The sequence below is a fragment of the Rhinoderma darwinii genome, chromosome 7 (assembly GCF_050947455.1).
Source record: "Rhinoderma darwinii isolate aRhiDar2 chromosome 7, aRhiDar2.hap1, whole genome shotgun sequence".
NCBI lineage: Eukaryota > Metazoa > Chordata > Amphibia > Anura > Rhinodermatidae > Rhinoderma > Rhinoderma darwinii.
In genome coordinates this window covers 101,089,649-101,115,720 of record NC_134693.1, presented here as the reverse complement: position 1 = coordinate 101,115,720, position 26,072 = coordinate 101,089,649, and the positions used below count along the sequence as shown (strand labels likewise).

At 42.6% G+C, this 26,072-nt stretch overlaps 1 protein-coding gene across 2 annotated transcripts in view; it reads left to right on the top strand.

The window, feature by feature from the left end:
* IPPK (inositol-pentakisphosphate 2-kinase) overlaps positions 1-26,072 on the top strand; it is a 92,010-nt gene that overhangs the window by 42,034 nt on the left and 23,904 nt on the right. For both annotated transcript variants that reach the window (XM_075833732.1, XM_075833734.1), the window contains 4 exons: positions 6,499-6,546; positions 14,446-14,541; positions 15,702-15,768; positions 23,879-23,997. In XM_075833732.1, the coding sequence (XP_075689847.1) occupies positions 6,499-6,546; positions 14,446-14,541; positions 15,702-15,768; positions 23,879-23,997 (330 nt within the window). The remainder of the gene's footprint in view (positions 1-6,498; positions 6,547-14,445; positions 14,542-15,701; positions 15,769-23,878; positions 23,998-26,072) is intronic.

The window sequence follows — 26,072 nt, the reverse complement described above, 5'->3', positions numbered from 1 at the left end:
TCACTATGCGACGTAAATAACATGTTACCTTTATTCTATGGGTCGGTACGATTACGGCGATACCACATATGTAGAGGTTTTTTTATGTTTTACGACTTTTGCACAATAAAAACACTTTTGAACTAAAATTATTTGTTTTTGCATCGTCGCTTTCCAAGAGCTGTAATTTTTTTATTTTTCCATCAATGTAGTGATTTTTTGGGCTTGTTTTCTGCGGGACGAGACGTAGTTTTGAATGGTACTGTTTTGGGGTGCATGGGACTTATTGATTCATTTTTATTATGACTTTGTTGGGGGGCAATGGAAAAAAATTGCAATTTCGCCATGGTTTTTTGCGGTTTTTTTTACGGTGTTCACTTTGCGGTTTAAATTACATATTAACTTTATTAATGGAGTCATTACGGTCGCGGCGATACCACATATGTGTACTTTTTTTTTTTTTTTACACTTTTACTAAATAAAACCACTTTTTATGGAAAAAAATGGTTTTATTTATTTTTTTACTGTACTTTTTATTAATAATCTTTATTTCACTTTGATGACTTATTTTATTAGTCCCACTAGGGGACTTTACTGTGCGATATTCCGATCGCTGCTATAATGCTCTGATATACTTCGTATACCAGAGCATTATTGCCTGTCAGTGTAAGTCTGACAGGCAATCTGTTAGGACGTGCCTCCGGCGCGTCCTAACAGGAATATGTCCAGGGCAGACCTGGGGGCTTTTATTAAGCCCCCGGCTGCCATGACACCCCATCGGAGACCCGCGATTTCATTCGCGGGCCGCCGATGGGTGACAGAGGGAGCGCACTCCCTCTGTAAACAAAGTTAAATGCCGCGGTCGCTATTGACGGCGGCATTTAACATTCATCAGACAGCAGAGCCCCGGCTCCTGCCTGCACGGGAGACCCGTGCAGGACTTAGACTAGGCTGACGTGAAAAGGCGTCAGCCTAGCCTAAAGCCCATTAGTGACCGACGTAAAAAGGCGTATTAGTGGTCACTAAGGGGTTAATGGTGGGGGTCAGAGCTAACATCGGCACCTGCCATTACTGCAGGGTGTCAGCTGTAACATACAGATATAAACTTTACACCATGACTTCTTTTGCACAAGGAGTACAATTCATAAATGTTCTGAAAACCAGCCTATATGAGATAAATAGATTTACTACTGTGTCTGCGTCTACAATGTGTCGGGAAATGTGCAATGTGGCACGTTTCATTTTAGAGCAGATGTTCGCGCCTCACTAGGCACTTTTTTTTTTTTTAATAAAGTGTCCTTAAAGGAGGCATAGCTTAAAATGCTCTAAAATGCTGTCCCAAAATAAGCCAAATCAAAGGTGGTTTAAGGAGGAGAAAGTGTCTAACTTTTCTAGCAAGGTTAAAAAATTTAGACTGCATGAACCACTTGGCTTCTTCTGGGGCATGTTCACATGGCTCATATTCCGCCGTATGTCGGAGCCGAAACTGCTTACACAACTTTTTACCATTGCAAACAATGGAAGTTTATACAAGCCATAATTTGACACCACTATTTAAAAAAAAAAAAAAAAAAAAACCCTCTTAAAAAGTGACGTCACTTTTCGATGCAATTTTTTTAAGCAGATTCTTAAAGGGGCATTCCCACAATTTCATTGTTTTCTATTTGTAATACGATTAATGTTTCCAAAAGTATATAGATCCGAGTACTAACCCAGCTTAAATAACCAGCAAGTCTGCTTTATAAACGTCTAGTTTTCAGAGACTGTTTTCTCTTGAAATCCGCCCATTTTTTTTTCTGCGTCACGCATAAGCCGTGTGAACATGCTCTTCTAGCCTGCTGGGCCTCTGCCCTTTCCATCCGTGACCTGCACCCTTACTGATCATTTAGCTCTTCACTATTTTGTTGTAACTTTTTTTTTTTTTTTTGTTTTTTTTTGTTTCTAATCACATAAACCATCAAAGTGAAATTCTAGACAATAACGGAAAATGTAGTTGTTGCCCTGATTTCCCCCTTCAGATCAAACTGGATCCTGGTGTTGTCTCATTGAAGTCCATGGATAAATTGCTTGCTGTAATTATGTTACGCTTTTGAGGGTTTGTCTGGCATTCCACGTGCTGCTGGTCGCCCTGTCATGGCTGACTGAAATACTTGCGGAAAATGATCTCCTGTGTAGTCTGCACTATGTTTACTGTAACACAATACAGGAAACATCCCTTTCCCTTCTAATGATGGTGGTTCTTAGATGAGGAATGTGCGGCAGCCTCCCTCCTGTATTTGCTTTCTCACGTTACTGATTACCACGGGTTATCTCCTTCCACCCACCGGTGCCATGTTGTGATAGGCAGAGGCTAGTGCCCCACGTTGCTGTAAAAGCATTGCATTCCTTTCTAATCTTCCCTATTTGATCTGTACCAGACCTTTTACTTACCAGTTGCCCTATATTGTTGGACGCAGATTTTGTTGAGTTCTGTGTCGCAATAGTTTCTTTTTTTGGCAATTATTCGAGCTCTACTTTTACAGTAATAGGAGGAGTCATGTTTTCCGGTGAAAATTTGTTCCTATAGTAGCAAAATAAAATTTTTCCAAATTAGAATTTCTTAATAATTTACATTGTAGAATGAAAAGTTTTTTTTGTATAATTATACATTACACTTGATTTTTACGATCTCTGCTCGCAGTCATTCGACCATCATTGTTTACTTCAGGGCGATCAAAATTTGTCCTGGTCATGTGATGGATACACAGGTGCACGGTAAGTAAACTTATTGTTAAAAGTAAGTAAATGTATCAAAGCTGTCTTTTTGTACCGATCACATGACCAGGACAGAGTTTCCTCCTTTGAAAGTAAACAATGAAGGTTCATATTGAATGACTGCAAGCAGAGATCTTGGAAACTGCATATAATTTATGCAGAAAGTATATTGGAAAACTGTGTATTATATAATAAATTGGAAAACTGGGCTGTGTAGTATATAGTGTATAATTACTCTTTGCATCTATATAATTAGCCTGTTCTCACAAACTGGCGTACCATTACGTCCTAATTGCGCAATAGTGTCTAATGGTATGCCTAGCGGCATCGGCAGCCATTTTCCAGCAGCATCTTCCTCCCTTGTTTGTTCTCTCACAGAACGGCTCCCTCTTGTGTCCTGACGCCTATTCACGCTGCGCCGCCGTTTCTACATTTCCCATCATCCCCCTGTCACGAGCATGCATAAGGAGACTATGCAGTGTGGTGGAGCTACTGCTACTGACATACACTGCGGAGATGATGGGCGGACATCAGTATAGGGGTGTAGAGTGAATGAAGTAGATCTGTAAGCAGCAGGACGTTGAATAGGAGGTAGCTGTAATACTCTGCTCCGCTGCTTAGAGCGATGCGGACCCTTCAAACAGCTGATCGACGGGAGTGGCCATAGTCTGACCCTCCACCGATCAGATATTGAGGATAGGCCACCAATTTTAGTTTACCTCACAACCCCCTTTAAAGCTTAGAACTTTAATAAGTTTTGGTCCTTGATTCATAGCCTTTTTTAGAGAGTGTGTTAACGCTTTGACTGCTAGAGCGCAGAAAGACCTAAACACTTACAACTCTAAGGCCTCCCACACACGAGCGTGTTTGGTTTGTGATACACGGTCCGTATGTCCGCATTTTCCGGACCGAACACACTGCAGGGAGCTGGGCTCCTAGCATCATAGTTATCTATGACGCTAGGTGACACTGCCTCGCTGCGGGACAACTGTCCCATACTGTAATCATGTTTTCAGTACGGGACAGTAGTGCCGCGGAGAGGCAGTGACACCTAGCGTCATAGATAACTATGATACTAGGAGCCCGGCTCCCTGCAGTGTGTTCGGTCCGGGAAATGCGGCCGAAGTACAGGCCGTATATCACGGACCGAACACGCTGGTGTGAATCCGGCCTTATAGTCTCTTTGGTGTCCTTGGGGGTAGATAGGACAAGGGATACACACCTCAGAACTGACAGCCGCTTATCTCACAGGGGGAACATCTAACATGCACAATACTTATTTTCCCCTAGACATCTGCTGTCGGAGGAGAGTTAGAACATGCCCATACACGTTAGACAGTTAGCCGAAATTGGCGTGTTTGCCAAAGCTTCCTATAATGTGTATGGGCACCCTTAAGGCCTTATTACAGCGGCTAATTTTGGCCGGTGCAGTGAGTGCCGATCAACGAGACAGCTCGTTGATCGGCGCTCGTTTGCTCCTGTCACAAGGAGCTAGTATGTGGACGAGCGCTCGTTACTCCGATCACTCCTCACCATATATTCTGTCGGCAGCACGTCTCCCCGTTTACACAGGGAGATGTGCTGCCGACAACGATAATTTGTAACTTTTTTAAAACTATATGATCAGCCAATGATTGAGCGTTTGCTCGTTCATCTGCTGCTTGCTGCCCTGTTACACAGGGCAATTATTGGCAACGAGCATTCTATGAACGCTTGTCTGCCCGATAATTGCCCAGTGTAAAACTCACTTTAGTCTTTTGGTTTTGTATTAACTTTTTTTTTTTTTTTTTTTTTTTTTAAATCAATAGACTTTTATTGAAATTTTCCAAATTAACATCAAACATAATATTCGTACATTGTACAAAAGCTGAAGGTAACATAGCAACCTTAGATTTAAATGAGTTTCTTGTACAGTTATCATTCCTCTACAACCGTGCATGGCCTGTAAAGATGAAACCGATATTACAAGTATCATACCAAGGAAGTAGTCAGGAAATAAAGTAATATATAAACCCTTCCAAATCAGGCAAACCTCCCAAAGACAGTTGTCAGCACCCCATAGGAGGACTACAGGCCCATACCAGGACCAGAAAGATAATCGTGAAGGATCAGCTCTTGAAGTATGAACTATATAACCAACACTCCCATTTGTTCCTGAATTTGGATTGTTGCAGGTCCTGATTGGCCAACAATTGTTCATACATATAGGTAGTATTGACCAGAGTCACTACTTCTAGGATAAGGGGAGGGGACAGTTTCTTCCAATGTCTTGTAATCACCAATTTAGTGGCCATGAGTACATGGGAGACTACTGTGATATAGGGAGGTGGGAACCTGTCCAGGCCAATGAATAGTAGGGCTAGTTCAGGAGTTATTGAGAACGCCATATCCGTAATGTTCTGAATTCTATTGTGGGCATCTTTCCATAAGGGTTGGATCTTAGGGCAACTCCATAATATATGTAAGAGGGTACCTGGGTGTTGTAATAATTTGAGCAACCTGTTTACTCAGAACCCTGGGTCAGCAATTATTCATTTTCCACCATTTTCAATAACCAAGGGGCTGCTGCCCATAGGGTCCAGGTGCTATTAAGCTGGCCATAATTGTATGCCAGCTGAACAGGCTTATTTTGGCATGCCCGATCCTTTTGTTTAATAATAGATAAGCTGCTGCCAGAGGAGTCCGGCAGTGGCTTTCTCCCTATTGAAAACCTGTATGGGGGAGTCAGGAGGAATAGCTGTTGGCCGAATGATCGTTTGGCCAATCATTATTTAAAGTGTTTGGCAGGTGCGAATCTATGCCATTTAAATGTCTTTGTGCATTCTCCCATTGAAAGCATTAGAACTGTAATTAATAATCTTTATTTATATAGCGCCAACATATTACGCAGCACTTTACACATTAGATCCTACGCTGAAATCTGAAAGATGCCAAAGGGCTTACTTCCTGCTGTATCGGCACACTTGATTCATTTACATATTTCGGTGCAATGTACAAATACATAGGCTATTCTGATAGACGAATGCTTTATAGGCACTGGGTCATAAGCCCTGTAAACATGGTGCGCATACATTGTATTGATTTATAAACCCTTTTAGTTGTTAAACTTTCCATGTGCCTCCTCTAGTGTGCGGTTGTAGTCATCAAAAATGGTTGTTATTCATTTACAACCCCCTTTTATTGCGGGGAAAACCATGACTCGCTATCAGGGTATCTTGGGCTGTATGTGTCTATGTTGTGGCCACAATTCAGAATAATTTTTAATTGTTCAGTCTCCAGTCAATTTTGATGCCTGGTGTTTGTCCACATGTTTTTGTCTTCTACGTGGGCCTTCAGGTTAAGGTTTGATTTCTTAGATGGTATCAATTCATCCGGTTTCTGGTTGTCCTATTCCTCGTTTTTCTTGAAAAATTGACTTTGATACCTGGTTTCAATAAAGCCAAATCCCGTTCATGCAGACAATCTCTGCAGTGCAACACGCTCTATTAGAACCACGTTTGTACAGTACTATAAAGACGGGATTTCTGGGCTTCCATATGACTATTTGTGGTGCAGTAGTAAATGGAAGCCATGTACTCTCCTAATACAATATTACAACATAAGACAGAATGTAAACTGAGGAGGATATGTAAAGACAGTTATGATATATCTCTGCCCTTTGTGAGTCCCATTTGGGCTCGGGGGACTGTGTAAAAAGCTGCAGGGTATGTTGGCGCTATAATATCACCGTTGCCTCTTGTAATGCCGTTTTCTTTCTTCTTTCAGAGATGTGTCGTCCTAAGGTTTCTGAAGTTCATTCCAAACAGAAATCTGGTAAGAAAATCTTTCTTCTGGACCTTTGACATGTATGGGAGACCTCCCGAGAGAACACTTTTGGCCTCAATTGAGAAATCGTGCATTTGCAGCTATTACATTTTCCTATAGCACCAACTAAAGAATATACTTTTATGGATATAGGGGAAACGTGCAGTATAAAGGTACACTAGATAGGCCTTTTATGGTTTCTATACCTTTGTACTTGTTAATTGTTTATTGACCTGAGATTACCTTCAGCCTTATGGGAGTGTATGTTGCAGACTTCCTACCACATAACTAGTGTCAAAGACTAATTGGACACTCCGCCCCAAAGGGAACCCACCCCAGTGATCAGCTGATCGCCACAGGTCCGGCCATCATCAGGGAAGTTGCTTGTGGTGAGCATAGATTAGGCATTTTTTTTTTAATGCAATTGAACAATGTATATAAAGAAGTTGCAGGAAAGAATAGCTGAGTATGGTTGTTCACTACCTCTTCCAGTTGACAGTGCTGTTTTGTTCATGTCGGTGCTATACATACAACAGGATTTTTTTATTTTATTTTTAAATAGATGTTCTGCCAGGCTGTGCCTTCAATGAGAAAATCTTAAGAGTTGATGGGTTCCCCATAAACCTGTCATTTTGGATCCACAATTTTTTTCCCCCTTTTCCAGATAGACTCGAAACAGGGTGATATACATTTGGGTCAGTCTGCTTATTGACTTCTATAGTAAAAGGAATAACTTGTATACATAGGTCTGATGTGAGAAATAGAGTATTTAAATACTCAGCTATTCTGTACTTTCCAAAAAATAAAAAATAAAATTGACGTCTGAACATGGCCTGAGATTAAAGGGGTTGTACAGGACTAGAAAAAACATGGGGGAGGTATAACAAAACTGGTGCAAAGAAAAAGTGGAGTAGTTGCCCATGACAACCAGTCAGGTTGCCTCTTTCACTTTCCAAAAGGCCTCTGAAAAAATAGGTGGAGTCTGATTGGTTGATATGGGCAAATACTCCACTTTTTCATTGCACCAGTTTTGATATATCTCCTTCATGACCTCTTTCTTCGGAAAACTGCTCCACACCTATCAACAGGTTGAGTTGTAGTATTGCAGCTCAGCCCTATTCACGTAAAGGGGTTGCTCGGAGCCACAAAAAACATGATACTTCACTTTTTAAGACACGCATTCCATCTTTATTTTTCCGCCCCTGTTTAAAAATGTGATGAAACGCAAGGTAGTCAAGTGTATTGGCTTACCTGGTTCTGTATTTCACGGGTAGCTGCTCTGTTCCGGGCCGCCGCTGGGTCACATGATTTGCACTGTGACTCCCTAGGGCTGTAGGGACCGGTGATCCGTGTCTCAATGCAATTCTATAAAACTCACATTGAGGCTCTCATAGACTTGCATTGAGAAACTGACCTCCAGTTTGTAGAGCAGACACTGTAGGATTCAGGGAGTCAGAGTGGAGATCATGTTACCCAACGGCAGCCCGGAACGGAGCGGCTGCCCGAGGAGTACAGCACCAGGTATAAGTCAATACACCTGAATAACTTGCACCTCAGCACATTTTCAAACTGAAGGGGGCTAAGGGAAAAAAAAATAAGATGCACTGACTGCCTGAACGTAGAAGCGGTCACGTGATCCCGGAGGTTTAGGCCCTGTTCACAACGAGGTCTTTAACAGGCAGAAAACTGCCTGGAAAAATCCGCTCCGTTTTTTTTAAGTGTTTTTTTAGGCGTTTCTTTTTAGCTATTTCTTCAACAGAAAGAGGGAATTACCGCGAGCGCTTTTTTCCCAAAAAATGCGTCAAAAAATTGCGGTAAAAAAAACGCGTTTATTTCCGTCTCCCATTGATTTCAATGGGGTTTTTGAGGTGGAAAACGCCTCAAGATAGGGCATGTCGCTTCTTTTTCCTGCGAGCTTTTTTTTTTTGTTTTTTTTGCTCGTGGGAAAAAAACGCTTCCACCTCCCATTGAAATCAATAGGCGGCTATTTAGGACGTTTTTTGTTGCGCTTTTCGCGTCAAAAAAACTCTGTGTGAACAGGGCCTTAGGGGGTCTTCAGAAAGCTGTGACGCGTAGTCACCGGGAGCTACCTCCCCTCCCATGTGTGCACAGCTCTGTTTTCCCCGCACTTCCACCACCTCTGTAGTTTGTTGCCCTACCCCTTACCAGTGACGTGCCGGCACATATTCAAAAGCGGAGACAACTACCTGTGATGTGTCGATATGACGACACTTCACAGCTTTCTAAAAACCCAATCTTTGGTAATGGAAACTATTTAAGTTCTTTTATTTTTATATAAAAAGAGCAGTCCTGTTTTTTTTGTAGCCCTGGACCTTTAAGTGGACCTTCCAATGTCGGACACAACTATGGATAAGTGTTGTTTTTTTCTAAAAGAAAGGAGCCAAGATTTTTTTAATTGTGTAAAACCCCACCTGGAAAGAGCAAGAACCGTATGTGTACTCTGTGATTAAGCGACCAAAAAAAGCTCTCCCAAGTCTACAAAATGTGCATATGTCAAACATGCAGGTGAGACACGGTATGAAAAGGCTATGTTCACACTGAGTTTTTTGCAGTCTGAAATTCTGCCTCGAAATTCCGCGCGCTCTTTTTATGTGCGGAAATCTGTCACGATCGTGTCAATGTAGCCTAAGGATAGTTGAAGGAAAGAAACAAGCAAAGATATGGTATAAAAACAAAGTTAATTAGATTGTGGTACAGCACTATGTGACTTGTACAACTCCATAACCATCGTCACTCTCCCATAGTCCCAGCAATGCGTGACCAAGGCTATAGCTCTCCTTCCTGATTACTAATGATGTTCTATCTCTGCTGCATGTTACATGCCCCGTATAGCTAAAGAGATGAGAAGCAAATAACCAGAGTTTAGTTCATAATTCCTAAGGTCACTAAAGATGGCCATAGACCACTATATGTCTCCCCAACATTTTTATTTATTTTGTGGACAAATTGCAAAACCAAAATGATTGATTACGATAAGACTTCGTTCACACCTGTGTCAGGGCTCCGATCAGGCATCCGTCTGAGCTTTCCGTCAGGGAAACCCATGAACAGAATCCAAACGGAAACTGTAGGTTTCCTTTTGCATCGCCATTAAATTTCAGTGGTGATGGATCCGGTGCAAATGGTTTCCGTTTGTCTCCATTGTTTAAGGGTTCCGTCGTTTTGACGGAATCAATACTGTAGTCAACTGCGCTATTCATTCCGTCAAAACGACGGAACACTTGCAGAATAGAGACAAACGTAAACCATTTGCACTGGATCCGTCGCCATTGAAATCCATGGTTATGCAAACGAAAACCTATGGTTTCCATTTGTCAGGGTTCCGTACATGGGTTCCCCTGAAGGAAAGCTCAGACGAAACCCATGAATGGAGCCCTGTTGCAGGTGTGAACGAAGCCTAAGTGATAAGCGATATGCGAATATATACGTGTGTGTGTGTGTGTATATATATATATATATATATATTTATATTATTATTATTATTATTATTATTATTATTATTATTATTATTATTTTTTTATTTTATTTTTTTTTTACAAAAAAATCAAGGCAACACCTCCATAGATAGAGGAAAAAGTGGATAAGTTTATTCACCACACGTGATGTTCTAGCCACGGGCTAAAAACGTTGCATGTGGTGAATAAAACTATTCACTTTTTCACTATCTATGGAAGTGTTGCCTTGATTTTTTTTCGGAAGTATCTACGGGAAGTTTGGGTCACTGGTCACATGTCCTATCGAGGCTTATTTGCACCCAACTGATCGTCTGACAACAGTGCTGCTTTTTTTTTTTAAGCATTTTTTATATATAGATTGTTGTTTTTTTATTTTTTTTATGGACGCTGGAATAAAAGTGCTTTAATTTTACAGACTGTGCAGGAATTTCTGGATGGTTGGCGACCCTGGTTAGCACCATCTTGTGTAGTAGCGAGCGCTTCCGATCCTGACTGCCCGTGACTAACTTTGTGTCACTGTAACTGGGCGGATATCTTACATGTTACATCAGAATCTGTCGCTCATTATTCATAAAGCACTTGATTTAAGGAACCTGTCACATAAGTCCCTCATTTCCTCTGTCAGGAGATTGTATGGTCTGTCTAGACCAGAGGACTGGCGGACTTGCAAAACTTTTCATATGAATGTTGTTTTGGGGACTAATCTACGTGACTGTTTCTGTTCCCTCGAGTCATGTTACAGGTTCGCACATGGAGGTGGCCGAGCCGGTATTTGCATTAAACAAGCCCAGTAACTCGTTGCTTCCTCTCTAGTTGACAAATGCCGCAGAATCTTGCACAATAAATCTTGTAGAGTGAACGTGGCAGAAGCAGAATGACATTTTATAGTCTCGGTTAAGGTACTTGGATTTTTGGAGATCGTGGCCATGATCTACTATTAGTACTAGGGCTAGAATTCATTCATAACATGCAGCAGACTGAGTGATTTCTTGCATGACTTTTTTACGTACCCTTATCCCGTACCAAACTGCTGTACATTGCATAGGTTTACTGATCTGTGCAATATACACACACAAGATTTCTTTGATGTATCTGTAAATATTATTTGCATAAACATCACATTCTGATGCCAGAACCTGACGATTTTACAGAGATGAGCGGTGCTATTTAGATGCTGCTTATCTTTTCCTGAACATTTACTTTGGTTCTTACATTCCTACTCCTGTGCCAACTACTGATTAAATGAGTTGACTATCTAACAAGAGATTCTTCAGCAGCTGCAGTGTGTATTATACAGTTCCATGCCCCAGTAGTTCAATCAAACAATAGTGAATATCTCCAGAACTCTTTAAAAAGATGTTCTGGAGCAGCTGTGATGTAGATAAAATACCTTCCTTTTTTTTTTCCATGACCTGTACTGCCCGTGGCCTCTTGCTTTTTATATTGTGACGTAACTCCTAGCTAACTTGCTAGGGCTGGGTTCACACATGCGTTCGGACTTCTGTTGTTCTGCTCCATCAGAGGAGCAGAACAACGAAAATGCCCGAAGCGCCGGTTTCCGTTGTATGACGGAATTTATACTTCCACTAATTTTGTCGTAACCTCTGTTACAGTGTACTCCCCAAATACTGATATTGAGGGGCACTACGGAGGAGGGGGCTGTTGGTGCTGGTCTATATAATGTCCTCCAAAACCATGGACCAGTTCTATTTTGTCCATCTATAGGCAAGATGTCCGTAAACGGCCATAAGAGCAGGACTACAACAGGCCGGGTTTTCTGCCTCTAAATGCCTCTTCCATTATATTCGCTATATAGAAGCTTTTATATTTTTGTTTTAACATAAATATTACGGTAAATTAAATAATAGGTCATTTTCTGATGACACATTCTCTTTAAAGCAATCCAGAAAAACCCTGCAAAACTTGCAACAAGGAGTTGTATCATGACAGACAATTCTGGCATATCCACAAGATAGGACATTTAAGTCTAATAGGTTTGGGTTCTCCTGACCCTTTCCCGTCTGAAGAGGCGGCCGCTAGCTACCGCATCCTGGTGGAAAATCGACTGCTGGCCGCTGCATCCAGGTGGAGAATCGTCGCAGAGCAGGATGGGATTCCTTAAACAGCCATACTCGCCGAGCTCCACTGTTTCCGTAACTCCCATTGACGCGAGAGGGAGTTCGGTGCGAGAGTTCGGTAGTTTGGTGCAGGTCCCAGAGGGGGGACCCGCATCTATCGGACATTTATACATATTCTGTGGATATGCATTAATTGTCTGTCATGAGACAACCCATTTAATGTCTTAAGGCAATCCTTTACACATGAATTAGTGAATAAGAGGTCATTTTCTGGGAAGCCTCCTTTGTGCTGGGTTTGAATGCTACGGACACCTTTGCATTGGCGTCTTCTTTTTCATTTGTTTTTTAGTGTTCATTTGCTTCCTGAATGCAAAATTAAGCAACTTTCTCAATCTTCATTATACATTTCCTAACATTTTTCTGCTGAAGAATTTGTTTAACTCCTTCACCCAGCTGGCTGTCCTGCTTCTTCTAACATAGATTCGATAGCACTCCACTCCTGGCTGTGACGGCTCTCACTACTCTTCCACTCCCTTAAAATACAGGTCAGGATTTGCCTTTTAACAAATCTTGGTCATATGAACACAGCCTTAAGGTTCTTTTTAACCAGACAAATGAGCGTCCATATGAATACTTGTTTCCGATCTCTAGTTATTTTTAAGGGCAATCATAGGTGCCTGTGAAAGGAGGAAACGAGCGCCGATCAATGAGCTCTCTCGTTGGTCGGTGCTCCTTTTCATGGCCCATATTGACCAGTGTAAAAGGCCGTTTAGAGAAAGTGTAACCACTAACCTATGTACAAATATTTTTTTTTCATGTCAAAGGTGTTTACAGGATTTTATTGCATTTTTAAATTGCATTTAATGTAATGCCTGATCACTTTTATTATTCTTATATAAATTAAAGTTCATAGAGCTTCCCATCACCTCCTTTTATTATTGAGGAGTTGACCTGAGCAGTAGGTGCCACTATTACTATTGTGTTCTCTTTTGGAACCTCACTCCATATCCTGCAACACCCTTAGGCTGGATTCACACGAACGTGGCGTTTTTGCGGACGCAATAACGCGGCGTTTTGCGCGCGCAAAAATCACTTGCCAGCTCCGTGTGTCATCCGTGTATGATTTTCGCGCAGCCGCCATCATAGAGATGATTCTAGCCGACGTCAGTTACTGTCCAGGGTGCTGAAAGAGTTAACTGATCGGCAGTAACTCTTTCAGCACCCTCGACAGTGAATTCCGATCACCATATCTAGCAACCTGTTAAAAAAAAAAAAGAGGTTCGTACTTACCGAGAACTTCCCGGCCATTGCCTTGGTGACGCGCCCTTGGTGACGCGCCTCTCTTGACATCGGGCCCCACCTCCCTGGATGACGCAGCAGTCCATGTGACCGCTGCAGCCTGTGCTTGGCCTGTGATTGGCTGGAGCTGTCACTTGGACTGAATTGTCATCCCGGGAGGTCAGACTGGAGGAAGAAGCCGGGAGTTATCGGTAAGTTAGAACTTTTTTTTTTTTAACACGTTCTTGTATATTGTGATCGGAAGTCACTGTCCAGGGTGCTGAAACAGTTTAACTCTTTCAGCACCCTGGACAGTGACTATCTCCTGACGTCGCGTACCGAATATTTTTTTGCCGGGTTCGGCCAAAACGAGTTCGGCCGAACCCGGTGAAGTTCGGTTCGGTTGTCAGGGTTCGCTCTTCTCAAAGACACACCGTTTGGATGTTTGTAAACAGAAAAGCACGTGGTGCTTTTCTGTTTACATTCATCCTTTTGACAGCTGTTGCGCGAATCAAGCATGTTCGCACGGAAGTGCTTCCGTGCAGCATGCGTGGTTTTCACGCACCCATTGACTTCAATGGGTGCGTGATGCGTTGAAAACGCTGAATCAACGGACATGTCGTGAGTTTTTTGCAACGGACCAACGCAGCGCAAAACTCCCGCACATGTCTGCACGGCCCCATAGACTAATATAAGTCCGTGCAACGCGCGTGAAAATCACGCGCGTTGCACGCGCGTATTTCCCGTTCGTCTGAATAAAGCCTTACATGTAGGACACTGGGTGTAGAATGTTCCTGTCTGATGATACTACAATCCTTCTGGAATGGGTGGGTGTCCTGTCATATGAAATATTTTCTACTTGTTTGAAGTATTGAGACTTAAATGATTTCATGCTACCAGGTATATATGCAGAATTCTGATCTGTATTTAGGGATTGCTCTGTATCCACAGTAGTCAGGCTTTTAATGAGAAAATACGATTTTTTTTGACCATTAGGCTCCATTTTTAAGCTGAGAAAATATTTCTTCTTATCCGTCATATTCCTTAATGTCTGTCTCTTTTCTCTCTGATTTCAGATGGCGGAAGAAGTTTATCAGCATTTGCACAATATTCTAGATTTTGGCAAACACATAATGAAGCAGTTTTTAGGGGAAAACTACATTCACCATGGAGTAAGTAAACCCTTACTAAGCTGTAACTTTCAAGCTATACTGACCACATGACCACCTTGTCAGCTCGAAATAGATGTGGAAAATTCCACCACAGCATTTAATATAACAATTAGATGTTGGTGAGATAATGACATTTGTTAAAGAACATATACAGTGCAACCTGTACAGTCAAGGCGAAGTTCAATTCCCTTATATGTATATTGGCCTCTTCTTTGAGAGGACCACCCCTCTGAAAGACCGTTTTCAATGCAATTTTGGGTTGTTTTACTGTACTATAAACGTTTAGTAATCTCTTTTTAGTCTTTATAGTCAATGGCTGTCCATGTGGCCATTGTGAAAAAGCAGAGTCAACAGGAGATGAAGTGGTACAGCACTTTCCTAGGTCACTGACACTTTTTTCTAGCAGTTGGCGGGGACACATCAGTCGAACCACTTCCAATCAGACAATTGGTTGCATGTGGGTTGTCTGATTTTGTACTATTTGATGCCCTAAAATCTGCCACACCTTTCCTAGGTGTGGAGGGGTCTGCCCTACTTAATATGTGCAGCCAGGACTACTGCAACTTTAATTATTTAAATTTTTTTTCACAGGCAGCGGCAGAGATTTTAAGTTGCCGCAATAAATACACACAAATTTTTTTTTTTATCCTTAAAGGGGTTTTCCACTTTCTGCAAACTGATGACCTATCCACAGGATCGTTCTTCAGTATATGATCGGTACGTGTCCGACACCCGGACCCCGCACCGATTCGGCACTCCGGCCAATGTTGCCGGAAGCAGATGGCTCCGGTCAAAGAATAGCGGCCGAGCTGCGGTATTGAGTAGAACTGAATAGGAGCAGAGCTGCAGTTCTGCCGAATGGCCGCTATGCAGTGGTCGGAGCCATCTGCTTCCGGCTCCAACTACTGCATCTCGTTCCAAACATCCGGTGCACGGAGGCAGTCGGAGTTGCAGATCGGTGTGCGGTCCGGATGTTGGACACGCACTGATCATATACTGATGACCTATCGAGTGAATATGCAATCAGTTTTCAGGAAGTGGACAACCCCTTTAAGCCAGTAATACAAATTTTGACCTGTGTGGTCTATTAGTGGATTCACTGGGTTGTCATGGGGCTTGTGATCACTGTAATGTGACAATCACTCTTCTATATTTTACAGGATGTGGTGAAATTACCTTTGGATTTTCTGAAACGCCTCTGTTTAAAGGTGCAATCTGAAAGACCAGGCAAGTAACGGATTATAGTAATGAAAACATTTGTTATTGGTTTTATTCATGTAGAGACTTCCTTTTACTTAACCCCTACCCGCACCAGGACGTAACTGTCCGTCGTTGCGGGAGGTTACTTCCCGCACGAGGACGTATAGTTACTGAGTTTATCCCGGTGCAGACTGTCGGCAACAGTGTGTACCGGGAACCGGGAGGTCAGCTGTCGCCGACAGCTGACACTCCCCTCTTGCCGGCCAGCGGTCCTTTGCCGCTGATTTTGGCGAATTAACCCCTTCAATTCGGCGATCGGGTGCAATCGCCGAATTTTAGGGGTTTCTAGCATATCGGCAGACCCCCGTCCGAAATCGCGGGGTCTGCTGATAGTTAGTATGGCAAACGGAAGCCAAACAATGGCTTCCGGGTGTGCCATGGACGGAAGCCCATCAGGACCAACCTTCGGCTGGTCCTGATAGGCTTCCTGTCAGAGTGACAGAAAGTCACTGTGCCGTTCCCGATGCACACTGTCGGCGACAGTGTGCATCGGGAACTTGGAGATCAGCTGTCCCCGACAGCTGACACTCTCCAGTGTTGCCGATCAGCGGCTCATCGTCGCTGATTTCGGCAATTAACCCGTTACAGGCGGGGCTCGATTGCGATCTCCGCATATAGCGGGTTTGTAGCGCATCAGCAGCCCCCATGCAATCGTGGGGGCTTCTGATGCTTGTGATGGCACCCGGGGGCCAGACAACGGCCCCCAACTCTGCCATGTATGTCGGCCTATGAGGATCAGCCTCTGCTGATCCTTGTAGACCAACTGTCAGAGTGACTGTGACGTCACACTGACAGTTGGAATACATTACACTACCTAGGTAGTGTAATGTATTCTAGCAGCGATCAGAGCTGCTTGTCAAAAAAAGAAAGTGTAAAAAGTAAAAAAAAAGTCAATATACAAAAATATAAAGTGTAAAAAAAAGTTAATTAAAATGTTTTATAAAAGTGTAAAAATAAAAGGTTTTGTTTTCCTATAATAAGTCATTTATTATAGGGAAAAAATGAAAACGTTAAAAAAAAGTACACATATTTGGTATCACAGTGTTCGTAACGGCCCAAACTATTAAACTATAATGTTAATTTTTCCGCACGGTGAACGCAGCAAACAAAATAAACGGAAAACTGTCAGCATCGCTATTTTTTGGTCACCACCCCTCCCAAGATATAGAATAAAAAGTGATCAAAAAGTCGCATTTACCCCAAAATGGTACCAATAAAAACTACAACCTGTCCCGCAAAAAACAAGACCTCCCACAGCTTTTTTGACGAAAAAATAAAAAAGTTACGGCTCAGAATAGCGTGTCCCAGAAAATAAATTATTTTATAGAAACGTAATTTTATTGTGCAAACGCTGCAAAACGTAAAACAAACTATACACATATGGTATCGGCGTAATCGTACCGACCGGCAAAATAAATTAAAACGTAATTTATTGCGCACGGTGAACGCTGTAATAAATAAAGAATTTAAAGCGCCAAAATTGCTGTTTTTTGGTCACCTTAGCTCTAAAAAAGATCCTGAGGGGCCAAAATGCTCAGTATACCCCTAGAAAAATTCCTTGAGGGGTGTAGATTCCAAAATAGGGTGACTTTTGGGGGTTTCCACTGTTTTGGTCCCTCCGGGGTGTTGCAAACCCGACATGGCACTGAAAATCAATCCAGCAAAATCTGCGCTCCAAAATCCAAAAGGCGCTCCTTCCCTCCTGAGCCCTGCTGTGGGTCCAAACATCAGTTTACGACCACATATGGGGTATTGCCGTAATCGGGAGAAATTGCTTTACAAATGTTGGGCGGCTTTTTCTCCTTTTATTCCTTGTAAAAATGAAAAAATTCTATGTTTCCACAGAAAAATAGGTGATTTTCTTCTTCACAGACTAATTCCACTAATTCTGCAAAAAAACTGTGGGGTCAAAATGCTAACTATACCCCTAGAAAAATGGCTTGAGGGGTGTAGTTTCCAAAATAGGGTCACTTTTTGGGGGTTTCGACTGTTTAGGTACCACAAGACCTCCTCAAACCAGACATGGTGCCTAAAATATATTCCTAAAAAAAGGAGGCCCCAAAATCCACTAGGTGCTCCTTTGCTTCTGAGGCCTGTGTTTCAGTCCATTAGGACACTAGGGCCACATATTGGATATTTCTAAAATCTGCAGAATCTGGGCAATAAGTATTGAGTTGCGTTTCCCTGGTAAAACCTTCTGTGTTACAGATTTTTTTTTTATTACAAATGAATTTCGGCAAAAAAAATGAAATTTGTAAATTTCACCTCTACTTTGCCTTAATTCCTGTGAAACGCCTAAAGGGTTAAAATACTTTCTGAATGTGGTTTTGAATACCTTCAGGGGTGCAGTTTTCAAAATGGAGTGATTTATGGGGACTTTCTAATATATAAGGCCCTCAAAGCCACTTCAGAACTGAACTGGTCCCTGAAAAAATAGCCTTTTGAAATTTTATTGAAAATATGAGAAATTGCTGCTAAAGTTCTAAGCCTTGTAACGTCCTAGAAAAATAAAAGTACGTGAAAAAAAATGATGCAAACATAAAGCAGACATATGGGGGATGTTAACTAGTAACTATTTTGTGTGGTATTACTATCTGTTTCACAAGCAAATACATTTAAATTTAGAAAAATGCTAAGTTTTTCACAAATATTGAATTTATCGACCAAATTTTTTCACTAACATAAAGTACAATGTGTCACGAGAAAACAATCTCAGAATCGCTTGGATAGGTAAAAGCGTTCCGGAGTTATTACCACATAAAGTGACACATGTCCGATTTGAAAAAATCGGCTGTGTCCTGAAGGCCAAAACAGGCTGTGTCCTAAAGGGGTTAATCATGGCAATTTGCAATTTTCTGAGGCATCTCCTTGATCATGGTGGGAAATATCCATGCAATATACATTTACATGTTCCCTTAGAAGTCTTCTCGCCCATATGAAGGTATTGTTATTTCTATTCATACACCTGTATAATACCATTGCGTTCCAGAGCGTACACAGGATTTTGTCTAAGGGGTTTGGAGATTGTACGTGGAGACACACAAGCGTTAGCACACACATTCGTGGACTCATGCAGCCATACAAACACACTTTATAGTCTTGCTTAGTGCCCTCATAACAGAGCCCCCATATCAGTCACTTACCTCTGACCTCCCTTCCTTTTCTCCGGTCCTGACTCGTGCGCAGTGCATGACATGACCGGTGTACTGGTTTGGCAATGCACAGCCTGGCATCCTGGATGTCTGGTACTGGTAAGTGGGTAAGGAAGGGGCGGGCCATATTTAACCCCATAACCCACCCTTTGTTTACGTCCATTTCTGATCCTTATTTTTGCTTTACAAACCCAGTGGTGGTGATAAAGCATCTGAGAATTTACTTAAAATGTAGAATTCGGATAGCACATTCCCCTTGTCCATGTACAGTAAACGCTCGCTTGTTTGTGATCACATGGTTATTGCCACCGCTCACTAAATGGAGGTTTTATTTCCAGGCTTCTCTATTCTTTGAATAACTTGTTCTGGTTATAGATGTTTTCGGGGCAGGCATATGAAGCTGGCAGACAACACATTACTCTTGTAAACAATTTTTTGAGTTATTGCCTCTTCTATGCAAAGTTGTAGTAAAATATATTGGATCCTCATCTTGCACAATGTTAACTATAACGTGCAAGAGAAAGGTCATAAAATCGCATACATGTGGTAATTCACTGCAGCAGCGAAAACTTGGGAGAAACCCCTTGTAAGAGTGAGCACAGGAGGTACTGTAATGTAACATGTAGGGCTGATCATCAAGAGCACATTACAGAATACAGGCTGCCATAAATAGAGTCTGTATTGTGCTAATGATCCCTATCGGTTTCTTATTGGATTGCTCATTATTGTAAAGAGTTACAATAATATTAGAACAGGGAAATGCAGTTACCATAATAAATAAATCCATGGTAGAAATTTATAGCGACCCTCCAGTCAAAAGTTAAAATCGGGCAATACAGAGATTTATTTTCCTTGAATTGCGTTGTTATACATTTTATTATACCAGCTCAATAGAATATCACGCCATCCAGTGAAGGAATATTTTATTTATTTTTTATAAATACTAAATGTATAAATTTGTTGTGTTTTTTTTTTTGTTAAATATGGGAGTCTATGTGCGATGATTGGCACGCCTCCGAGGGATTTGTCACCGCTATCCTCTGACGGATGCCTTACGTCGCCCCAAAGGCTTTTAGAGTTGAAAGTTTACATTTAACGAATTTGAAAACTTTTTTTTTACTGGAAGACTGTGACGTATACGTTCTAAAAAAAAAAAAAATTTTTAAAAATTGAACATGGGAGTCCATAGGAGATGGATGGCATCTGTCGGAGGTATACGTTTTTAGTTTAACGTTTTTTTTTTTTCTTGAGCCTTACATGTAATGTCGGATTTAGAGACAAAGTAACAGAGAGGACACATCTGTATATTGAAAATGTATAGTCATCATAACGAAGGCCACCATAAGAAATTTCGGGGCCCCATACAGTGAGATTGGTCAGGGCCCCTGGGGGTTTACCGTTTGAGCCTTTAAAGGGAGGGAAGTGAGCAGAATGGTCAGCGGGAAGCACAGTAAGCAGCGACTCCTGGGGAAGGTTGTCAAAGGGGTTTTCTGAGATATTAAAATTTGTTTAGTAGGATATTAAGTTGAAAATAGATCAAAATGTAATGTACTTATCTTAGTAATTCTGTGCCATTCCAGCACCGCAGGTACCCCGCCTGTCCCCAGTCATCCCTGTTTACCTTGCTTACACAATGACGTGATGTGTTCATGTCACGTGAATGTGGCAGCCAGTAACCGCCATACTAAGTAAGGGCACTGGAGTGTGGGAACGGCACAGTATTTACAGTAAACTCAAATACAATTACCTTTTTATTTTTTAAAGTTCTAGCCCTATTGAACCGAATTTAAATGGTATCTGTCACCTGGTTTAAAGTTGTGCCGGAAACTCTGATTTCATTGATGTCACTTGTCAATATGGTGTAGTTTTCATAAAATCACAGTTTATCAGATTCATCGCGAGCTGAGCCAGGAGTCCCCCTAATGATGTGCACGCGCTAATTCTGGAGTCCTTCATATTCATTATATGCGGGCTAATCCCACCCACCGCCACTGAATAGGGAGAAAGCTGTCAATCGGCTTGAGGAGCCTGTGCGCTCCGCATGCGCTGCAACTGATAAACAGTAATTTTATGAAAACTACACCATATTGACAAGTGACAGACCCCTGAAATCAGGTTGTCTGTCAATACTTTTATCCTGCCCTGAGATAGAGAAGCATAAATCTGGTGACCGGTTCCCTTTAATCATAAAGAACGACATCAACCACCTTTCACCTACCCCTTCTCATATACAGTGTGTATGTATGTGCGTATGTATTTATTTTGATATCCTGTGGCCGTCCCAGTGCCCGACCATCACTACAGATAGTCGGGTACTGGATTGCACCCGGCTCTTCCCGGTACCCCTGGTACCGAGGTAATAATGGGGGTTAGTGTTGGCCTCTGCATCGGCTAACACCAAGCCCCGCCTTAGTAATGGACGCGGTCAATCAGCCCACGGCCATTACTATGGCGGTACTAATAAAGTTTAAAAAAATACCAAAAGATTGAAAAAATATTTTATTGAAATAAAAAAAACACACACCCTTGCTAAACATTTAATTGAAAATAAAAAAAAGCTGTCATCGAACTAGACCTCGAATCCAATATAGTCCAACAACCGAACCTGTAAAAAAACACAAACACAAAAACCCCCCCATAGTAACACATGTGGTGTGCTTAGATACAGGGCCCATGTGTGATACTGTCTGTTGTACCCTGTATGTAAGAGTACCACAAGGTAGGCTTAGATACAGGTCCCAGCAGACAATCTTATAAAGTATAAGATTACTGTCTGCTGAGGCCTTGTATCGAATCCTACCATGTGTAGATAAGCTTACGGTCTGCTGGGGCCCTGTATCTAAGCCTACTTTGTGGTAGGCTTAGATACAGGGCCCCAGCAAACAGGATCGCACATGGGCCATGTATCTAAGCCTACCATGTGGTAGGCTTAGATGCAGGGCCCATGTGTGGTACTTTATGTTGGGCCCTGTATTTAGGCCTGCCACAAGATAGTTGTAGATACAGGGCCCAGCAGAAGGATCACACATGGTAGGCTTTGATACAGTTCCCTTAGCAGACAGTAACATTATACTTATCCTCCTCTACGTCAGCTTTGGGTGCAGTGACGGTCCTGACGCCATTCTGCGGAGCGACGTTGTGCGCGTCGCTACGTCATGACGTCCAAGGCATCAGGACCTCCACTGCGCTGGCAATGAGGGGGTAAGTATTCTTTTACTATAGTAACAGGGGCCCATGTAGTTTATTACATATGCCCCAGTTACTACAGTAACTTTTAACAGATGTAGTGCGGGGGGGGGGCACTGTGACCCCTATAGCTACGCCTCCAGTGGTAGCGGTGGACCCCTGTTTAGTCCGGGCCCCTGATGGGTGTACCATCTGTACTGCCCTGATGGCGGCCCTGGTAATACCTGGTGCCCTCCTCCGGAACAGTCCTTTTGCTATTCCAGCGTCCCGGTCCCCCGTTGTCGTCTTTCCAAAATGGCCGCAGTAGTCTCAGACTTTCCTATTCTTAGGAAGTCTGAGACCCGCCTCTCCACTGCCCTCCGGTGGACCAGCGCTAATGATGTCATAGCCGCTGCTCTAACGAAGGGCAGTGAAGGGAAGGGCGTGTTTCAGACTTCCTAAGAATAGGAAAGTCTGAGACTACCTCGGCAATTTTGGAGAGATGACAATGGGGGACCGGTATACTGGAACAGTAGCAGGATGATTCAGGAGGAGGGCACCAGGTATGATGACTATACATTTGCAATGTATAGTCAAGTTTTGTCAGGAGGGGTCACTTTAAGTGTGTAATAACAATATCCTCGTATGTGTGCTGCTTCCCCTTCATTTTCTTTTACTGCTCACACTGTGAATCGCCGTATTAAAGCCTTCTTCCATTAAAGTGTATGTGAGAAGGAAGTGATACTGTGAACCGCCGCTACTGCTGTGTCGGCGATTCACAGTGTGAGCAGTGACCAGAATGAAGGAGAAGCAGCGCTCGTACGAGCGCTGTGGCCCCTTCAAAACAGCTGATGGTGGGGGTCCCAGCAGTCGGACCCCAATCGATCAGATATTGATGGCATATCCTGAGGATAGGGCATCAATTTTTAGGGACTGGACAACCGCTTTTAAAAGCCAGTAACAACACTCTGTAGGGTCCACACAGTATGGTTGAGGAGCCATTTATGGCAATGTAAAAAGTTAGGAAAAATTATTTTCCAAGCAAGCGCACTGCAACCAGGAATGTTTGAGCCGTGCCTTACATGTCACTTGAGGTCTTGACACAATCATCCCCCCACCCGGTAGTCAGAATAGAGCTAGTCACAGACGGGCGTTGCTAAAGGCTCATGGGCCCGTGTAATAGTCCTTCTTGCCCCCCCCTTACTTCTCTTCATAGTCGACGTCCCACAGATTTCTGAGGTCTCAAAATTTCAGGGGCAATAGCCCAAAAAAAAAAAATCTATAATTTTTTCCCCCCATATGTATGGATAGAGATATATATTAGGACCCCTAAAGCTGTGCCACTGGAGAGGCTTAGATACAGGGTCCACAGACCGTAGCAGGGGCCCGTGTAGTTTATTACATAGGCCCCAGTTATTATAGTAACACTGAATAGACCGGGGCCCCCTGGCTTCGGCGCGGTTGCTCTTGCGACCCCTATAGCTACACCACTGGTGGCAGCAATGTTTTTTTTACTATGCCTCACTTTCTCAGTAGACTTAGCAGGTCCCCCATTTGCTCACTAGTTGCAATAGGTGCCCCCTCTCATTTTCTCATTAGCCACAACAGTTGGCCCCTCCTGCTTCCCCAGGGGGTTTGTTGATCTGTTTTTTTTATGAAGCCTTTCCAAAGTGATTTTTGTACTTTTAAGCTACGCAAATGGTTTATATTGTGGGATTTTCATGTGTATTCCTCACAACATTTCTTCCCTTTTCTTGCAGAGTCTCGTTGTGAGAAAGAGATGGATGTCAGCGGGTATGCCATGTGCCTTCCAAACCTCACCCGTTTGCAGACTTTCCCTTTCGTTGAGCACAGGCCTATATTTTGCATAGAGATTAAGGTGAACAGACGTGTAATGTTTTGTAATACATTGTGGAATATGTCACATGATCCTTTTCAGAGAGAGAGATCATGTATTACAGCCAGGAGCAATTCTAGCTTTTCTGCTGCCTGAGGCGTAAGTTTAAATGTCGCCCCCAGATCTTAATTGACATCCCTTTGGCTGTTCTACATCACCACCAGCCTCCTCAAACTCTTGCGGATGCTCCGTTGCCTTGCACTCCCCTGGCTTTAAAGAGAAATTAGCATATAGCGTGCACTGTTTTGTTCAAGTTGATTTTATAGATTTTTCTGCATCTGAAAAAAACATACAGGGGATTGTTTGGAAATATTGTCAGGCTATGTATTACTGTATGGGGGTGGTTCCAGGGGTTAAAACTACCTGACCGGTTCCCATTAAATATACAATGAATTGCAATAATTCCATCTGTCCTACAATATTGTTATTATAAATATATTCTATATATTTACAGCACAAGAACCAAGCTCCTACATATATACAGCACTAGAACGAAGCTCAGTACATAAATGCAGCACCAGAACAAAGCTCAATACGTATATAGACGCCGCCAGAACTAAACTCAGTACATATATACAGCACCAGAACCAAGCTCCGTAAATAAATACAATAACCGAACAAAGCTCAGTAGATCTATACAGCACCAGCACAAATACAGCTCTGTACAGAGATCATTTGCAAATTCTGTTTACCCCTGCCATATGGGTATGTACGGTGTAAAACTACAGCTCCCAGTATGGCCTGAACAATGGTAAGGATATGCAGGGTGTTGCTGTCTAGAAAAAAAAAACATACCACCCATCTCGCGGCAGATCATATAATGACTAGGACTAGAGGCAGAATAAACATTTACATTCAGTGACTCACAAGTGACGACATCTCACATTCTACTCGTTCTTTTTTTTTTCTTCTTCTCTTTCCGGTCCGACTGCTCCCGGCCACGGTCCATTTTTTCAGTTTGCCGCTCAGATGTCTTCAGTTTCTTACTTTTCAAACATTTCCCCACCTATAAACAAAGATAAGATTCTCATGGTGCCACACGCTCCGCCCCTAAATATAATATAACTATACACTGCACCTCTGAATATAATAGCACCATACAATGTGTCCCACCCACACAGTTCCTCCTGTAGATCGTGGCCCCATAGATCCCCCTGTGGATAGTGCCCCACAAACAGCCCCCTAAAGATACTGCCCCCCAGAGTCCTCTGTATATAGGACCCCCTATAGATAGAGCCCCCTGTAGATAATGCCACTCACACTGTTAACCAAAAAAATAAACTTGACATACTCACCTGATCCCATTCTTACACCGTCCTAGTAACGCAGGCCTGCTCTCTCCTGAGCAGGTGCACTGGAGCTGAACGACGCAAGCGGCGTGATGACGTCATTTAAAGGCACTGAATGGCAGAGCAAGGGACTAATGTTCCTTGCCCTGCCAGCGCTAGTGATTGTATCTGCATACGATAGATACAATTCTAGGGCGTTACGGGGTGGCAGCGGTTGGTTTCAGTGGAGCCGCCGCTCCCTCAGGTAGCAGGCCGCCGCCTGAGGCGAGAGGCTCACCTCACCTCATGGACAGTGTGTCCCTGATTACACCATGTGACTCCCCGCAGTTGGCACTTTGGGTACAGTCACACCGACTTAAATAGACTCTGTCACCACATTATAAGTGCCCTACTCCTACATAAGGAGATGGGCGCTATAATGTAGGTGACAGCAGTGCTTTTTATTTAAAAAAAACAATCTGTTTTCACCACTTTATTAGCGATTTTAGATTTATGCTAATGAGTTGCTTAATGGCCAAGTGGGCGTGTTTTTACTTTAGACCAAATGGGCGTTGTACAGAGGAGTGTATGACGCTGACCAATCAGCGTCATGCACTCTTCTCCATTCATTTAGTCAGCGCATAGGGATCCTTTTAGATATTATGTGCTGTCTTATACTAACACATTAACAATACTGAAGTGTTTAGACAGTGAATAGACATTCCACGGGATGTCTATTCACAATCCCTGCACTTCGTTACTGTTTCTGTGGTAATTACAGCAGAGGAA